The sequence below is a fragment of the Fundulus heteroclitus genome, chromosome 16, assembly GCF_011125445.2.
Source record: "Fundulus heteroclitus isolate FHET01 chromosome 16, MU-UCD_Fhet_4.1, whole genome shotgun sequence".
NCBI classification, from domain to species: domain Eukaryota; kingdom Metazoa; phylum Chordata; class Actinopteri; order Cyprinodontiformes; family Fundulidae; genus Fundulus; species Fundulus heteroclitus.
Genome location: NC_046376.1, coordinates 2121286 through 2138951, shown reverse-complemented (window position 1 = coordinate 2138951; position 17666 = coordinate 2121286). Strand labels below are relative to the sequence as shown.

Genomic DNA, 17666 nt, shown 5'->3' with positions numbered 1-17666 from the left:
TTATATATACCGTTTTCAAAGTAAAGCGATAAACAGTAAAATCTAGGAAACACCTGTTTGGGCTGCATACGATAATAATTTTTCAACAAAGCTTGAATTGTTCTGCTGCACCACCCTGATGTGCACCTGGTGAGCAGGTAAAGGTGTCATCAGGTCAGCTCACCTCAGCGTTGGTGGCTCGTTGGTTTGTGTGCGACACAGTGGTGCATTCTGGGCCTCGTGAAATGCTAGTGTCCAATAAAGCTGAAACAGAACCAGTGAGCTCCAGCTTGTGCATCTTCATGTCTGATGACCTTCATCTGTAAACGATGCACAGAGTTCCTCAGTTTCACTGCATCAGCCAGGGAGGAAGAAAGTTTACTGTCATGTGGGAAAAAGTTGCTGTGCTGGACTCACATGACAGAAATAAAAATCACCAACTTCATGCTTAAAGTTAACTTCAATCCTATTTACTAGTATTTAAGTGCAGATTTAAAGCAGTTTAAGTCATTTTAACTTTCAGAGCTCTAAAATCAAATTTTATTATGCTCATAAAGCCAGTGGTGGCCAGATTTAGCCTCATGAGTTTATACCTTGAGGCCTAATGTGCCCACAGCGCCCCCTGCTGGTCAACACTTAAATTGACATTTCAGCAGTCTGACGGTCTCTTGGCTTCTATGCAGCAGTGACAGCAAGGTAAAAATCCTCCAAGAATATTCATTCATTCATTCATTCATTCATTTAATGTGATTTTGACTGTCTGGTTAACTCGTCACACAGAGTTTAAATAATATTTTCCAGAGGTGGGTGAGCCATGATGCTTATGATTATGTGGCTGATTTTGTCTTCATTTATTTTCATTCGGCGGCGGTATTTCTCCGCAGAACCAACCTCTTTGCTTTGGAGAAAAGCTTTCCAGACGCAGCTGAGGAGCCAGAATCCCGCATCAAGCCTGTACTGAGGGGATCCTCTGTCTTGGTGACTGGCCTGGGTTCTGCCAGGTTCTACCTGTGCACAGAATGAGCTCCTCTGAACTCCGTGACCAACGGAGTCTAGAGAAACGGACTCCGCTGGTCACTGTGTACATGTTTTCGTCATGCTTAAATTTCCCCATCATGGGACAACAAAGGTATTTCTATTCTATTCTATATTGGTCTCATGAAAGAGAACCCGGGGTTTGAGTTTGGTTGGCAACCATCACTGCACTGCTCAGATGTCAGCACAGGCATGTCTACAGAGTCTGGGCCCCTAGGTCGTTGGCTTTTGGCACTTCATTTGGACTTGCCTGTGTTTCTGTTGTGAGGCAGGCCTACGGCTACTTATCTGAAAGACAGAACTTCTCCTTTGATGTACGGTTCTGCATAAGAAATAAAAAAAAACTAAGCCAACTTGATCTAAAGCTTTACCTTTAATGATCTCAAACACAAACAGGGGGAAATGTGCTTTTGTCATCTTTGTTTCAAAATAAGAGTCCCACACAGGCAACAATCATGGACACCAAAGGAAATTTTTAAAGGTAAATCTGCGCACAGAGATTCAATTCATTCAATTTTATTTATATAGCGCCAATTCATGAAGTCATCTTAAGGTTCTTTCCAAAGTCAGACTCCATCAGATCCTCCATGTTGGTGAGAAAGTTTCCTCTCTAAGGAAACCCAGCAGGTTGCATCAAGTCTCTCCAACCAGCATTCACTCCTCCTGAAAGAGCGTAGAGCCACAGTGGACAGTCGTCTGCATTGTTGATGGCTTTGCAGCAATCCCTCATACTGAGCATGCATGAAGCGACAGTGGAGAGGAAAACTCCCCTTTAACAGGGAGGAGAACCTCCAGCAGAACCAGAACCAGGCTCAGTGTGAACGCTCATCTGCCTCCACCCACTGGGGCTTAGAGAAGACAGAGCAGAGACATAGAAAGCACAGAAGCTCACATTGACCCAGGAGTACTTTCTATGTTAGAGAAGACAGAGCAGAGACACAGAAAGCACAGAAGCTCACATTGACCCAGGAGAACTTTCTATGGTAGATGGTAATAGAGGATGATCTGCCTCCCCTGATGATGTCACAGCTAACAGAACGCCAGACCAGGGGTACCTTCTATGAAGAGAAAAATGACAGAGAACAAGAAGTTAAAAGCTGAATTAACAACAAACAATGCAGATTGGAGAGCAGTAGGAGAACTCAGCAGAGAGAGATAAATAGGCCCTGATGTCCTCCAGCAGCCTAAGCCTATAGCAGCATAACTATAGAGGTAGCTCAGACTTCCTGATAGTAAAGAATTACAATAGTCCAGCCTTGAAGTAACAAATGCATGGACCAGTTTTTCAGCATCACTCCTGGACAGAATGTTTCTAATTTTGCTGATATTCCTGAGGTGAAAAAAGGAAACTCTGGAAACCTGTTTAATATGGGATTTAAATGACATGTCTTGGTCAAAAATAACACCAAGATTTTTAACTTTATTACCAGAGGGCCAAGATAATGCCATCCAGATTAAGTGATTAATTAAGAAGTTTATTTTTTGAGGACTTTTGAGATGATTGTTCTTGTCTACAGCATGAATCCTGGACGGCACCAAGGAGAGGAGAGGTAAGTGTGTTACTATCTGGAACAGAGAACAGAAACGGGCTGAGGACGTGTTGTAGAAGCAGTGGAGATGTTAACCTTAGTCCAGTGTGTTAAATTACCTCTTTTATAATAAAGCAGGTCAAATACACAGAACATTTAAAAGTTATGGCCAACAGCGATGGTTGAACTGAGGTCTAACCACAATAATTATCACCAATCACACAAAGAAAAGACAAGATGGGATGAAAAGCCTGCGGCATGCTGGGGGTTGTAGGCAGGACGTAGCTTGCTCCTCCGTTATTCGTGCCCTCAGCAGCCAAAGACACGCGATTCCTCCACTAAACCTGAAAGGCAGGTAATCATCCGTCTTTTCTACTCCTGGTTATTCTTTGAGGGTCACAGGAGGCTGGAGGCTAGATCCAGAGTCACTGGGTTAGAGGTGCGGTACACCCTGGAGAGGTAATCAGCGTTCTTTTAATGACCGCAGACTGACGGGTAATTAGAAACAGACATCACTGGAGGAGCTTTGCACCCATCCTGGGCTGGAAACACTTTGGGATCCTCCAGAAGATGATGGAGGCTGTTCCTGATGAGACGGACATCTGGGTCTATTCTTCCTTACAGATCTGGAAGAATAGACCAGGCCACATTGCATCGTGGGTAACGTAGTCCGTTACCGCTTTCTGTCACGTCTGAACTGGCACAACATGGTGGAACCGGGTCAGGTTTATAGGCCTTGTTCACAAACTTTTTCAGCTCTGCGTGATTTCTCTGGGACTGCGACCAGCGTTTTGTGTCTGGAGATGTTTCTTCAGCAGCTCCCCATACTCTTCTTTCTTCATGGTTCCACCTGTTTTTCTAAAAGCATCATTCCCTCCTACATGAAAACAGCCCCACATCATGATGCTGCCACCAACGTCCTTCACAGCTGTAATGATGTTCTCTGCATTTCCCTCTAAATGCAACGATAGCGGTCACGGCCAAACGCTTCAGTTTCATCAGACCAGAGGAAGTTTCTCCAAACAGGGAAGGTCTTCATCTCGGTAATGGCTTCTTCTTCTCTGAGCGGCCTTTCAGTCCAGGTTGGTGCAGAACTTGCTTCACTGTTGATAATGACGATGATGTGGATATCTGACCAGCTTCAGCAGGATCTCCACAAAGTGATCCAGACATTTCACACCAGAACCCGTTCATCTCTGGAACCCGTCCCCTTTGTGAACCATGTGACGGCTGGACATTCTCATGCTGTAATGCCGGCATTGTTTGAGCAGATCATGCTCAATGGCACCTTTAGACACCTGGAAACTGAACCTGGTGGATGTCCATTAGTTTCTTCCTGATCTGGTGGCTGGTTTCTCTTGAGTTTTCCCTGATGTCACACAAAGAATCAGTGTTTGAGGTTTTGCCTTGAAAGACATCCACAGAAGGGTCTCCATTTAAATCAAATGTTACCTGTGTGACCTGATGTGACCTGTCAGAAGCTTTCAAAGTCATGGCATCATTATGTAGGCTTTCCCAACTTGTTTAAAGGCACCGTAAACTGAGTAAAGAAATTATCTTTCACTATTTTGACATTCGGGACGTATAACAGCCATGCATGCGGTCATATCTAAGCACAATTTAGATTGTCCTTAATTGATGGACATGTTTACGGACCCTGGCACATTAACTTTGTTTTGACTAAGGGGAAAACAAGGTTGGACCTGTTTATCTTGTAAATGCCTTTAAATTATTTTTTTTTAATGAAAAGTTATAAAAATAACTGTATTGAACTGGAGTCCTTTCAATATCATTTCAGCTGCCGGCGCTGCTGTTGGGCCATCCTCCTGTCATTTAGCAGCAACAGCTCAGTAAGGCCCAACAAATCTTCCATTGATTCATTAAAAACATTAGCATCATTGCTCCTCTATCTGATGTGAAAGAATTACGTGCTAGTAATTAAAATAATTTATTTTTTGAGTAAAGTTTTACAAAGCCAGAATGCTCAGGTGTTCATTAAATATTTATAAGAGGTCTGTTTTTTTCTTTTCTTTTCCTTTTTAGGAAGTAAATGAACACCGTTCAGCGGCAGCGACTGTGTTTGAGGCAGAGGTTTTTTATTTTTAGCAGGAGGAGTGGACTTGGGTTTTGTTGTTGCGCTTCAGCCGCTGACCGGCAGGGGGCGCTGGGAGCGCCGTCATCTCATCTGAACTCAACACACGAAGCGGAGCCAGCAGCCAATCAGCGGCCCGCGTTCAGCCGCTGCGCTGGGCTAATTGTGTTGTCATGTCGGCCGCTGGGGTTTAACCTGCGTTCCTGCGGGCTGAGGCGACCCAGACAGCGGCCTCCTGTGCGGGATCCGGCCCCATGGAGACCCCCAGAGACCCGGTGAGTCCCTGCCTCCTCTGCCCGGAGGCAGAGCTCTCTTCCCGCCTTGCTCTGCTCGTCGGAGCGGCTGCTCCAGAGAGCAGAGGCGGAGTGATCGACAGTCGGTGCTGACAGCCTGACTGCTGCGCACACTGCGGGCACAGAGGCGGTGCGTGTCTGCCGGATGAAAGGATGAGTGTTGCTGAAGGAAACCAGGCTGTGGTTCCGAGTCCAGAACCAGGCGACCGGACCCAGAACCGGCAGGAGGCTGGAATTGGAGGAATGCGGGAGGGACTCTGGTGCGGTGTCCTGTAGAGTCAGGCACTGCAGTGCAGAGCTGCAGACATCTGATCATTAAGGTGTTAATGAGCTGCAGACGGAACCAAGGTTCTGATGAGGTCAGAAATTTAACCCAATCAGGCTCGTTTCATGCATGATGGGAACAAAGGCTGTCAGAGTGACTGCTGCTGCTAACAAAGCAGGAAACCTGAGCGATTCAGACCCAATCAGCCTCAAAGACTGAAACAGGAGGAGAAGGTCCAGAGAAACCCCAGAGAGACCCGTTAACAGCCCGGAGAACTGCTGAGAAAGCTCGCGTTCACAGATCAGAGGAACCTCTCAGCCCCAGCGGGGGATGTTGAAAGAATAGTTTCTGAAGTTTGTCTGATGAATAGTCAGGATTTCCCTGAATAAGCCAGTTTCTGCAGATTACAAGCAGGAAGCGTGGCCCTCTGCAGCCTGTTGACACTGACGCCTCTGACTCTGTCCGTCCTCAGATGGAGCGTCCGTCCAGGAAGCGGCAGGATTCCTTCGGGATGCTGGACAGTCTGGAGGAGGACCGCAGCAGCTGCAGCTCTGACTCCAGCGGCGGCAGCGGAGCGTCCAGCCCGGAGGACAGCGAGGACGAAGACTTTGGAGTGGGAGGGGTGGGGAGTCAACTCACCACCTCGTCGTCGTCCTCCCTGATGCTCATTAAGACCAACGGACAGGTGTACACCTACCCGGACGGCAAGGCGGGCATGGGTCAGTCAGAAGGACGTCTCATTTCCAGGAGACGATAATTAATTAGTTTTAGGTGAAAACCCCGATAATCTCGCAGTTATTCAGTGATCAGCCTGGACCCGGCGGGTCTCTCTCGTTAAAATCAGCCGGATTATAAACATGCAGGTTCATCCGGCCCTCAGCAGACGGGGGTTCTTCTCCTGGATCAGGCGGTTCCTGCTGCTGAGAACCTTCTGTCTCTCTGTCCTCAGCCACCTGTGAGATGTGCGGGATGATCGGCGTCCGGGACGCTTTCTACAGCAAGACCAAGCGTTTCTGCAGCGTCTCCTGCTCCAGGAGCTTCTCCTCCAACTCCAAGAAGGCCAGCATCCTGGCCAGGCTGCAGGTGAGCCGCCGGTCCGAGCCAGAACCCCCGGTGGTTCTGATGTGTCGCTAACCCGGGGAACGTGTCTGCCTCGTGTCTGTCGCTGCAGGGGAAGCCGCCCACCAAGAAGGCCAAAGTCCTGCAGAAACAGCCTCTGGTGACCAAGCTGGCCGCGTACGCACAGCACCAGTCCAGCCAGCAGGGCGGCGCCAGAAAGAGCGGTGGGTGAACCGGGGCCTTCGCTCGCAGCGGCCCGGCTTCTCCTCATCAGACGCGTGACGCCGTGTGTTTGTGTCCCGCAGTCTCTGTGGACGGCTTCGACTGGGGACGCTACCTCGGAGACGGAGACGTGGCGGGGGCGCCGGTCAGCTGCTTCAAACACGTGAGCTCCTCCCACACGGCGCCGCGTGGCACCTGGGTAGATCCGACAGGTCATCCTCCCAGCTTGTGGGGATCCTCCCTGGGTTCTGGTTCTTGCTTTTAGAAGGAAGGGGAACCGTTAAAGTAAATCATCACAATGACTGAGTTAAAGAACAGCGACGAGTAAGATGAGATAAGATAGTCTTTAATGATCTCACAGTGGAGAAATTCACTCTTCACACGTCGGCTTAATAAACAAAAGAAGGTGCTAAATGGAGGAAAAGGTGCATAAGGTATATAGAGTGTGTCTACATATATACAATGTATCAAAACAGATGAAAAACTTTAAATCTGAAGGTTTTATTTGGGCGTTTCCCCTAAATAAAAGCTCCTGCTGCAGGTTCCTGGTGCTCTGAGCTCCGTGCTCCGTCTGCCTGGGTCACACCTGGGTCACACCTGGGTCACACCTGGGTCACACCTGGGTCACACCTGGGTCACACCTGGACTTTCTGTCTGTGTCTCTGTCTGTTCAGGTGCCGATGGGGAAGTCGTGGGGCAGCGTCAGTGAGGGGGTCCGGGTGGAGGTGCCCAACACCGACAGCGGTCTGCCCATGAAGGTCTACTGGATCGCCAGCATCGTCAAGCTGGCCGGTGAGCAATCCGAGGCCTGTTAGCGACATTAAAGCTTCCAGCTAAAATATGAACATATATTTCAGGATGTGGTGCATCCCTGTAAATATAGAAATTAAGAAACCTAACTTTCTGGGGGGAAAAAGCTGTATAAAGGCACAACTTGCCCCCAGTGCGGGGGAGAATATGTTAAAGGTAAATTGTGCCTTTTGATCAATAAAGTGAAATAAGGATATTTTATTCCCAGAAACTGATTCCATATAAAAATTAGACAGATTCAGTCCTAAACGACTAATTTAAGGTTTATTTAAAGTTGTTTAACAACATCAAGAGCCAATTTCCTACAAGCCTGTTTTGTCACAAGAGCTCCTCAAAGGTCAGTTTTCTTAAAGGGGACATGTAACATTTTAAAATTCTTACTTTTTATCATTTAAATTATTAAATTTTGGTCTGAATCTCTCAGTATTGTGGCTCTACGTTTCCCCTTTTTACCCCCATTCTAAGCTGCGCCAGAGAACAACTAATTTTGGTGCCGGCCCTTTAAATCTAAGGGAGCCCCCCCCCCCGGTGTATTTTTATTTTTGGTCTAATATTAGGAATATCACACAGTTTAACCTGAAAATGGAAGAATATTTTACAATAAAATAACAGATTTGAAATATTTACAAGTGGTGCCAGTGACACAGCTCACCCGACCCGACTATTTTGAATAAAATGCATCATCCAGCAGCTTTGAGCTAACTTTATGTTTGCTCTGTAGACTCGTAGTGTAGCTTAACGGAGCACTAAAACTTTTATCTAATGTTTTAAACTAGTCTATAACTGTTCAGACGCAACAATCAAAAAACATCGATCATTGAAATTTTACTTTGAAAGGCAAAATCCCGTTTTTAACCTTAATTCTCATGCAATGAGGCTCTCTTCTCTGCAGCAGGAGTGAAATGGCGGACTCTTGAAATGTGTGGTCAGGTTCTGGTTACCTAGAAACAGGTGGTGGGGGGGGGGTAAGGAGGTTCTGGTCCAACCCGACAGGTTCTGGTTGTTCCTGCAGGTTTTAAGGCCCTGCTGCGGTACGAGGGCTTCGACAGCGACTCGACCCGGGACTTCTGGCTGAACCTGTGCGTGCCGGACATCCACCCTGTGGGCTGGTGTGCAGCTGGAGGGAAACCTCTGGTTCCTCCTCAGAGTGAGTAATCCCGGGTCGGTTCTGCAGAAACGGCTGGACCTGCAGGACCAGATGAGCAGAGAGCGTTTCTAGTTTGAATACTAACTGACGGTGGCGCCGGCCCGTGATTGGCTGACGGAGTCTTTCTGCCCTCAGCCATCCTGCACAGGTTCACCAACTGGAAGACCTTCCTCATCAAGAGACTGACCGGCTCCAAAACTCTGCCGCCGGACTTCTCATCGAAGGTGAAGCACAAACCCTCCGGGTCGGACCCTCTGCTGGTACCGGGTTAGGTTCCCTGACCGTACCCATTCAGCGCTGCGGTTCTCCTAAAACACGTGGAAACGTCATTCCAGCAGTTATTGATAATTTGATGCTTGAAATATGATTCAGAACCAAGCAGCTCCGTGCAGAACATCAGAACTCAGAACTGGATCAAACAAGGCTTAAATAAACCGATGCTTTTCATCACGCTCAGGAGCTACAGCATAAACGTTTGTTATTGCCGTATTTTTCGGACTATAAGTCACACTTTTTTCATAGTTTGGCCAATCCTGCTATTTATAGCCAGGTGCGACTTATATGGTTATATGAAATATAACCATTTATATAAATATTAAATGGTTAAATATACTGACCAACAAGAACTAAGGAGTAAACATTACCGTCTATAGCCGCCAGAGGGCGCTCTAGGCCTGTGAAAACTTTATGCTGCTTCTGTACCGCTTAAAAAAATAATTAAAACATTAATTTTTTTTAAAAAACAAAGACTGAACACATGTTTGTATGTTTCACTGTTTCAGTCTGTATTCACGCAGCAGAGCGTTGTGGCTCTAAGAACACAGACAGCGACAGAACCTGTTATTGGGCCGTGAAGCTAACAGCAGCTAGCGCTAGCTAACAGCTCAGTTGTCCAGGCGATTAACAACTTTGCTGATGAACGTGAGCTTTATGTTGCTCTGAAACATCTTTATTATATTGTTAGCTTAGCACGTAGCACCGTTCCAGTCACGGTCTGATATCAGCGTAATAAAGAAAATAAATAAATAAATTATATATATTTATTTATTTATTTATTTATTTATTTATTTATTTATGAGCGTAATTAGACTGAAATGCTCTTACCAGAACTTTCCCGGCTGTAGTTGTTGGCTTTTTGTGCTAATTTAGGTTGAATTTACTCCATTCAACCTCCCTTACCAGATTTAAATGTTTTTAGTCTTGGATTGCGTGAAATAAATTCCTAAATAAACCGACTTATAGTCCGAAGAATACGGTAAACATAGATATTGGCTGAAAATGCAGTAAAGAATCAGTACATTTGTAGAATTTTGACCCGTTGAATGTGAGTCTGAGCAGCGAGGTCATGTGGGCGTGATCAGAAGAACGGATGTGATGATGCGGGTTCTGGGTCGCGGGAACCGGGCCTGCTTGTTAGAATCAGAATCAGCGGTTATTTAAAAATGTCTGAGAAAGGACAGGAAGCAGCTGCTGTCCTCCTGTGTGACGCGTCCTCCTGGTGGTCCAGGTGAAGGAGAGCATGCAGTTCCCCTTTAAGAAGCAGATGAGGGTGGAGGTGGTGGACAAGACCCACCTGTGCCGGACCCGGGTGGCCCTGGTGGAGCAGGTGAGTGCCGGTCGGAGCGCCGGTCGGGCCGCTTCTGTCCCCCTGACGGCGGTGTGCTCGCAGGTGATCGGCGGGCGGCTGCGGCTGGTGTACGAGGAGTGCGACGACGGGACGGACGACTTCTGGTGCCACATGTACAGCCCGCTGATCCACAGCATCGGCTGGTCCCGCTCCATCGGGCACCGCTTCAAACGGTCAGGTGGGTGCGGCCTTAGGCGGCGGCCAGGATGGCGGGCGGACGGACGGAGGATGACGGTGTGTTTGCTTTCAGACGGGACCAAGAAGCTGGACGGACAGATGGACGCTCCTGGACAGCTGTTTGCTAAGGTGAGCCTCAGCGTGGAGGAGGCGCGGCCCTCACAAGCTCTCAGCGGGTTCTAGGAGCAGGGATGGGCAACTAGCGACCCGGGGGCCGCACACGGCCCTCGTCATCACTCAGTGCGGCCTGCGAATAGATCAATAATAATTTAATAATGATTTAAAAAATAAATAAATAAATAAAATGTAATTATACTTTTGACCGATAGGGGGCCGTACCCAAACAATAGCAGGCACGGGCCGCTTTGCAACAGCGAGGAAGAAAGTCAGGAGCCCTGGCCACTAGCAGTGGCATAAAGGGAAAACTTGACGAGAAAGTCAAATTTTTCAGACAAAATGGGAAGAAGTATGGACATGGGGATTTTTTTTTTTGGTCTCTTGTCATTCACACACAACATAAACCGTGAGAGCTGACGTGAGTTTTGAAACTGCAAAGCTTTGTCTTAAGCAGATGATCAAACGTGCAGCACCGCGTTCACAGACCAATGTGATGCATTCGTGAGCGTCAGAAAGCTATGGTGCATTCAGGAGCATGGGACATTAGATTTTTCAGAATAAAAAGCTAACAGATGTGCATAATCAAAAAGTAACAGAAATACAATTATAGAGCATTCAGTATTGTAAGAAAGCCCACACAGTTTCTGGATAGACACATTATTGTTTGAGTTAAGTTCTGTTCCGTTTTATGCCTCTTTCCTTGTAAATTTGAAATCACCCATGCTCCTGAATGCATTGATATGGAGGAGTTTAAATTCCTTTTTTACAATTTTTTTTTTAAAGCAAACGGTTTGTCTTTTGCTTAAGGACATATTAAAATGCATTTATATGCAGAAAATAGTTATATGTTGGTGCAGTAAACATACAGATATAAATTCATCTAAAATTTGTTCTTATTGAGAATAATTTGTAGCGTCTTTCATATCCAGTTATTTGAAGTGCGTGGTCATGTGGCCCTCCAATGGTCGTGCTGAAAAGAATGTGGCCCTCTTTATCATGGAAGTTGCCCATCCCTGTTCTAGGAGCTCAGATTTCAGGTTTTAAACAGATTTACTGTCTTTACGCTAGTGCTGTCAGTTAAACGCGTTATTAACGGCATTAACGTAAACCCATTTAATTTTTTTGTCGCAGTTAATTGCACGTCAAAACAAACACACCGTTCCCTAATGTTTTTCCCCCCGCCGCGCTCTCCGGACTGTGTTTCTTTTACCCTCGGCGCTTTCCGTAGTTTCAAGAGTGCTAGAAAACTGTAGCAAAACAGATTTGTTGTCTCTGTATTTGACAAACTAAGGATGAATCACGTTGCCAAACGAAGGACCTGGAGTTACTAAACAGTTTCTAAACAGTCTCATTCAGGATATTAAGCTCCTGCCCAGTTGCAAGCACAGTGTAAGACTGGAATGACCTGGAGATTTAAAACCTTTTTCCAGGCTTAAACTGTATGAATATGGATAGAAACAGCAAGCAAAAATATTCAAAGAAATTATTGTTGTTGGTGTGAAAGCTCAGAATTAGATTTATGTACAATTTTTATTAATTTATATGTTTATACATAATACCATGTCTGTCTTTAAGAGGCAAAAAATATATATATCGGCATGAAAACAGGTATATATTTACACACTGTGTAAACATCAGGGCGTCATGATTAGTCATTTAGCCATTATAGTCCAGAGTTTAACATTTGGCACCAGGATGTTTTCATTCCAATTCTGAAAAGTGCTTGAAAAATAACAAAATAAAAATATTTTTTGTACAAGCATGTATTTTATTAGTGTCATTTATTGCAAAATTGCATATTAAAATGCCCAAACAGGCTTTTACACTTTCAGAAATAAAAGGATAAAATATGCAATTAATTTGCGATTAATCTCGAGTTAACCATCGACATTATGAGATTAATCGCGATTAAAATTTTTAATCGTTTGACAGCACTACTTTACACACTTGAGACGTTTGAATCTGAAATATCATGGGACCAGTTTCACCCACTTTGGACAAACAGTCCTGCTTTCTAAACTCTGTCATATAGGGAGTATCTTCTGTTAATTGCCTCATTTTTAATAATTCTCCTCAGTTTTACAATATTTCCTCATATTCTCACAAGACGCCCTTAAAGAAACAGGTTTTAATCGGCAGATCAACCTGCAGCATCAGACTGTTCCACGTCCGGCCAGCAGGGGGCAGCGTGGCGCCTGCTGGCTGTGACCTCACTCCTCTGCCTCCTGCAGGTGAAGGAGGTGGACCAGACGGGACTCTGGTTCCAGGACGGGATGAAGCTGGAGGCCATCGACCCGCTGAACCTGTCTGCCATCTGCGTGGCCACCGTGAGGAAGGTGAGGAGGAGCCCGGCCCGCTGGGACCGCCGACCCGACCGGCGCCGCCTAACCTGCAGCCTCCGCCCCTCAGGTCCTGGCAGACGGCTACCTGATGATCGGCATCGACGGCTCCGAAGCCGCCGACGGCTCCGACTGGTTCTGTTATCACTCCACGTCTCCGTCCATCTTCCCCGCCGGCTTCTGTGAGATCAATAACATCGAGCTGACGCCCCCCAGAGGTAGGTGTGCCCCCCCCCCCCCACCACCACCCGGCGGGGGGAACCGTCTGCTGAAGGGCGGATTCTGGAGGAAGAGAAGCGGAGGATTGGTTTTACACAGAAACGTTGGAACAATGTGTGAAAAATGGGAATTTGGATCATTGATGTCGGGAAAAATCCACCAAACGTTTAAATTGGGAAGGAAAGGCAGAAAGTTTGAAGGTCGATGAATTACAAATAAAGTGAAACGGGTCTGAAAAGATTATTGTCAGGGATGACGTCCATCTTGTCTGTCTCCTCAGGCTACACCGGTCTGCCCTTCAGGTGGTTTGAGTATCTGAAGGAGAGCACGTCTGTGGCAGCTCCAGTCAACCTCTTCAACAAGGTGAGACCACAAACCCCCAGATGACACGTCTGGGTCTGGTCCGGTCCTGAGGAACAGGTCAGGAGGTTCCTGTAGGACGAGCGGCTCCTCCTGGATGTAGAGACGTTCAGTCTGCTGAGATAGGAGGATAAAAGCATCAGGAGTTCCTTTCAGAACATTTTAAAGAACCGAGCTCAGCTTCTGGAAAACATCTCCAGAGCATCATGCACCAAACTCATGGATGGGTGGAGGCAGGTTTTAACTGATTTTGGAGAACAGGAATTATTGAGCGGTTTGATCTGAAGCTCAATTCCTCCAGCGTTTGGAGATGAATTCAATTAGATTTTATTTCTATAGCTCCAATTAACAATTCATATCATCTCAAGTCTCCTTCCAAAGTCAGACTCCATCAGATCCTCCAGGTTGGTGAGAAAGTTTCCTCTCTAAGGAAACCCAGCAGGTTGCATCAAGTCTCTCCAAGCAGCATTCACTCCTCCTGAAAGAGCGTAGAGCCACAGTGGACAGTCGTCTGCATTGTTGATGGCTTTGCAGCAATCCCTCATACTGAGCATGCATGAAGCGACAGTGGAGAGGAAAACTCCCCTTTAACAGGGAGGAGAACCTCCAGCAGAACCAGAACCAGGCTCAGTGTGAACGCTCATCTGCCTCCACCCACTGGGGCTTAGAGAAGACAGAGCAGAGACACAGAAAGCACAGAAGCTCACATTGACCCAGGAGTACTTTCTATGTTAGAGAAGACAGAGCAGAGACACAGAAAGCACAGAAGCTCACATTGACCCAGGAATACTTTCTATGTTAGATGGTAATAATGGATGATCTGCCTCCCCTGATGATGTCACAGCTAACAGAACGCCAGACCAGGTGTACCTTCTATGAAGAGAAACAAGACAGAGAACAAAAAGTTAAAAGCTGAAATAACAACAAACAATGCAGACTGGAGAGCAGTAGGAGAACTCAGCAGAGAGAAATAGACCCTGATGTCCTCCAGCAGCCTAAGCCTATAGCAGCATAACTATAGAGATAGCTCAGGGTAACATGAGCCACTCTGACTAGAAGCTTTGTCACAAAGGAAAGTTTTAAGATTAGTCTTAAAAGTAGACAGTATTTTGTAGAATAACATTATTCTGATCGTTTGAACCACTGGAAACCAACACTGGGTTAACCAAGTTTACAGCGCGAGTGAAGAAGTCACAGAACCTCACAGAACCTCAGGAAGCATCCTGGTGATCCTGATCAACCAGAAGAACCTGTCAGGAACTTACTGATGCATTTAGGACCCCTCCGCCATCTCTGTGAGCTTTAAACTCTGACGTGATGCAGAACCGTCTCTCTGTGCTCCACCAGGAAGTCCCAAACCACGGTTTCCGTCCTGGGATGAAGCTGGAGGCCGTGGACCTCATGGAGCCGCGGCTGGTCTGCGTCGCCACGGTGACCAGGATTGTCCACCGGCTGCTGCGGATCCACTTTGACGGTTGGGAAGACGAGTACGACCAGTGGGTGGACTGCGAGTCACCTGACCTGTACCCGGTGGGCTGGTGTCAGCTGACCGGGTACCAGCTGCAGCCGCCTGCAGTCACCGCAGGTAAACCTCACCGGCGGGGGGGGGATGCTGGGTTCTGAGGGACCCGGCAGGTGAACCACGTTAACCGAGGTGTTTGGTTTCAGGGTCCAGAGATCTGCAGTCTGCAGGATCCAAACAGAGAAGGAAGTCCCAGCAGTACAGAGGACAGAAGAAAAGTAGGTCCCAGCACCCGTTATCATAACCTCGTTAACAGAACCTCGTTATCATAACCTCGTTATCATGACCTCGTTATCATGACCTCGTTAACAGGACCTCGTTACCATGACCTCGTTATCATGACTTTGTCAAATTAACCTTGTTAACAATACCTTGTTATCATAACCTCGTTATCATGACCTCGTTAACAGGACCTCGTTATCATGACCTCATTATCATGACTTTGTCAATTTAACCTCGTTAACAGGACCTTGTTAACAGGACCTCGTTAACAGGACCTCGTCAACAGGGCTTCGTTAACAGGACATTGTTATCATGATCTCGTTATCATGACCTTAATAACAGGACCTCGTTAACAGGACCTCGTCAAATGAACCTCGTTAACAGGGCCTCATTAACGGGCCATAATTAACTTGACCTCGTTAACTGGTACCGCATTAACAGGACCTAATTAATTTGACCTCGTTAACAGTACCCAGTTAACAGGACCTCGTTATCATGACCTCGTTAACAGAACCTCGTTAACAGGGCTTTGTTAACGGGACCTCGTTAACTGGACCTAATTAAGTTGACCTCGTTAAGGATCAGTTTTTATTCCTGTTGATGGACTCATGCTAAAATGGTTTTAGGATGTGAAGAAATAGTCCTTCAAAGTAAAGAAATAAATCTAAAAATGTTTTAATAAATTTGTGTCTCCAAGAGAGGAAGTTACCCGTTGCTAAGCGCCCCGTCAGCCTCTCCGGCTCCATGGTAACGGGAGTTCCCAGGAACCTATCAGGAGACGAGAACGAGACTCCGCCTGATTACCCGTCGCCGCCTCCTCCGGCCTCGGCAGCCCAGCCGCGCTCCGCTGACCCCGACGCCGTGGGGGACGCAGGTAAACACTCTGCTCACCTGTACGCCACAACAGGAAGTGGCGCCCCCTGCTGGAGGAAACATGCTACTTCAGTGCCGTCTCTTTTCTCCTAAATGTTTCTCTGTGGGCTTCGTGTCTTTTAGTGGGGACAAACAAAGCCAGTGATGTGTTTGCGCCTCCTCAGCCTGCTAACTGGTTATAGTGACATAAAGCATGCTGCTGTTTTCAGTAACCGGACGTTAACGATGATCTCACAGGGATTTAAACCCAGAAAGCTGATGAGCTCTTTGTGCCTCCAGGTCTGCAGCTGGAGATCCACAACAACACAGGAGGGACGAACTCCTCATGTCAGCGATCAGCTCCAGAAACCAACGGCTCGTCCGGAGACTTCCTGGCCAACAAAGATCAGTAAAATCTGTCCTTTAGCATCGAGCCTTTTACTGTGATGAACACAAACTGCCGTCCGCTTCTCCTCGTCGCTTCTCTTCCACAAACCTCCAACTTCTCTGAAACCAAAGGTCAGAAACTGGCCTGAGAAAGAAGGAAATTCACGCTGATGGCCGAGAGTCTGGGTGCTTTTGCAAAGTGTTTAAAGTTCGGACGTTTTTTCTTTATTTAAAACATCTTTTACTCCTTTAAACCGTCCAGCAGTAGAAAATCTGAAGGGCATCCTGGAAACGACGGCTTACTTTCCATCATTTTCAGGTTTTAATTGTTTCCTGGAACTTCAGTTTATTGTTCTAATTGGTTAAAAGGTTTTCTGTCAGGTTGCATCGAGTCACTGACTCGCTGGGTCAGAACCTTCCTTCCAGGCTGCTTTAATGAGGCGACTCGTTAACGTGGTAATAACAGCATAACGAGTTACACGTCAGAGCGCAGCCTGATCATAACGAGTAGCCTGCAGGGTCCAGAACACATCCTGCAGGTTCCCGGGAGAACGTAGAAAGTACCGGGTCAGGAGATACTTTCTAATACCGATCAGTTTCCAAACAGTAACCATTGGCTCATGGATGGTGTTGTTTTGTATTTGCACCCTCAGAGAAGTTACCCCCATCTTTCAGAAAAGAGCCCTGCCGGTTACTGAAAAGTTCCCTGAAAGTTACAAAAGGTTACCTCTAAATTTAGAAAGGTTCCCTCTGAGTTACAGAAAACTACCTGCCATCTTTCTGAAAAGCATCCGGCAGGTAAGTTACAGAAAGTTTACCTCAATTTATCTAGTAAAGTAACCTCTAAACTCCAGAAAGGTTCCCTGTAAGTTTCACAAAGGTTACCTCTAGAATTTGGAAAAAGTACCCTAAGTTACTTAAAAGTAACCTAATTTTTTTAATAAAAGCACCTGATAGGTTATTAAAAAGTTACAGAAAGGTAGCCTCAGTTCTTTTGTTAGAAAAGCACCCTGTAGGTTACAGAAAGGTTACCTCTAAGGTAGTAAATGTTCATAAAGTGTTGATGAAGCAGATAATTCTGCTGCTATTTGAAAATATTTATTAAGGTGTATATTTTCTACTTTTGTTTCTCAAGCAAAAGTAGAAAAATGAAAGGAAAGAAAATGTTGCCATAAAGCAGATTTATCTTTTTGAATATTTAGCGCCTCAGACTCTCAGCACTGGGGATTAAACGTTAAATTTTAAGTCTTTTCGGCTTTTCTCTGGTTGAAGTTGAACGGACTCGGCAGGTTTCACTCCTGATGGAGCCGGGATTAAAACCCGGGTCGCTACATCACCGAGGGGCGGGGCTAGAAGACGACAAATATCTAAAAATCCTTCTGATACCTCAGAAAACAGATTTCAGATAAGCTG

The 17666-nt window shown here is 46.4% G+C and overlaps 1 protein-coding gene and 1 long non-coding RNA gene across 3 annotated transcripts; one reads left to right on the top strand and one right to left on the bottom strand.

The window, feature by feature from the left end:
* Nucleotides 1–4686: 4686 nt before the first annotated feature.
* Nucleotides 4687–17150, top strand: LOC105925012 (MBT domain-containing protein 1). Of its 2 annotated transcripts, XM_036148656.1 has the most exons (18): nucleotides 4697–4910; nucleotides 5666–5912; nucleotides 6143–6276; nucleotides 6365–6476; nucleotides 6558–6637; nucleotides 7149–7266; nucleotides 8297–8431; nucleotides 8567–8655; nucleotides 9939–10037; nucleotides 10101–10236; nucleotides 10309–10364; nucleotides 12584–12688; nucleotides 12762–12909; nucleotides 13191–13273; nucleotides 14618–14855; nucleotides 14939–15010; nucleotides 15712–15888; nucleotides 16167–17150. In XM_036148656.1, the coding sequence occupies exons 1-18, from the start codon at nucleotides 4890–4892 to the stop codon at nucleotides 16277–16279; spliced, it is 2163 nt and encodes a 720-aa protein (XP_036004549.1). In that variant the 5' UTR covers nucleotides 4697–4889; the 3' UTR covers nucleotides 16280–17150. The 2 variants fall into 2 exon arrangements, with proteins under 2 accessions (XP_036004548.1, XP_036004549.1); XM_036148655.1 differs by having other exon boundaries at nucleotides 4687–4910; nucleotides 9939–10236.
* LOC118566460 lies at nucleotides 6742–7172 on the bottom strand. The gene is made up of 2 exons (XR_004933038.1): nucleotides 7116–7172; nucleotides 6742–7082 (listed from the first exon to the last, which is right to left on the bottom strand). It is a non-coding gene; the product is annotated as an uncharacterized LOC118566460 (long non-coding RNA).
* Nucleotides 17151–17666: the final 516 nt, after the last annotated feature.

Excerpts from the sequence above, each read along its gene's own strand:
- LOC105925012 (XM_036148655.1), top strand. The coding sequence starts at position 4,890 with ATGGAGACCCCCAGAGACCCG. Across the intron at positions 6,477-6,557 it reads GGGCGGCGCCAGAAAGAGCG|TCTCTGTGGACGGCTTCGAC; the intron begins GTGGGTGAACCG and ends TGTGTCCCGCAG. Across the intron at positions 12,689-12,761 it reads GCGTGGCCACCGTGAGGAAG|GTCCTGGCAGACGGCTACCT; the intron begins GTGAGGAGGAGC and ends TCCGCCCCTCAG.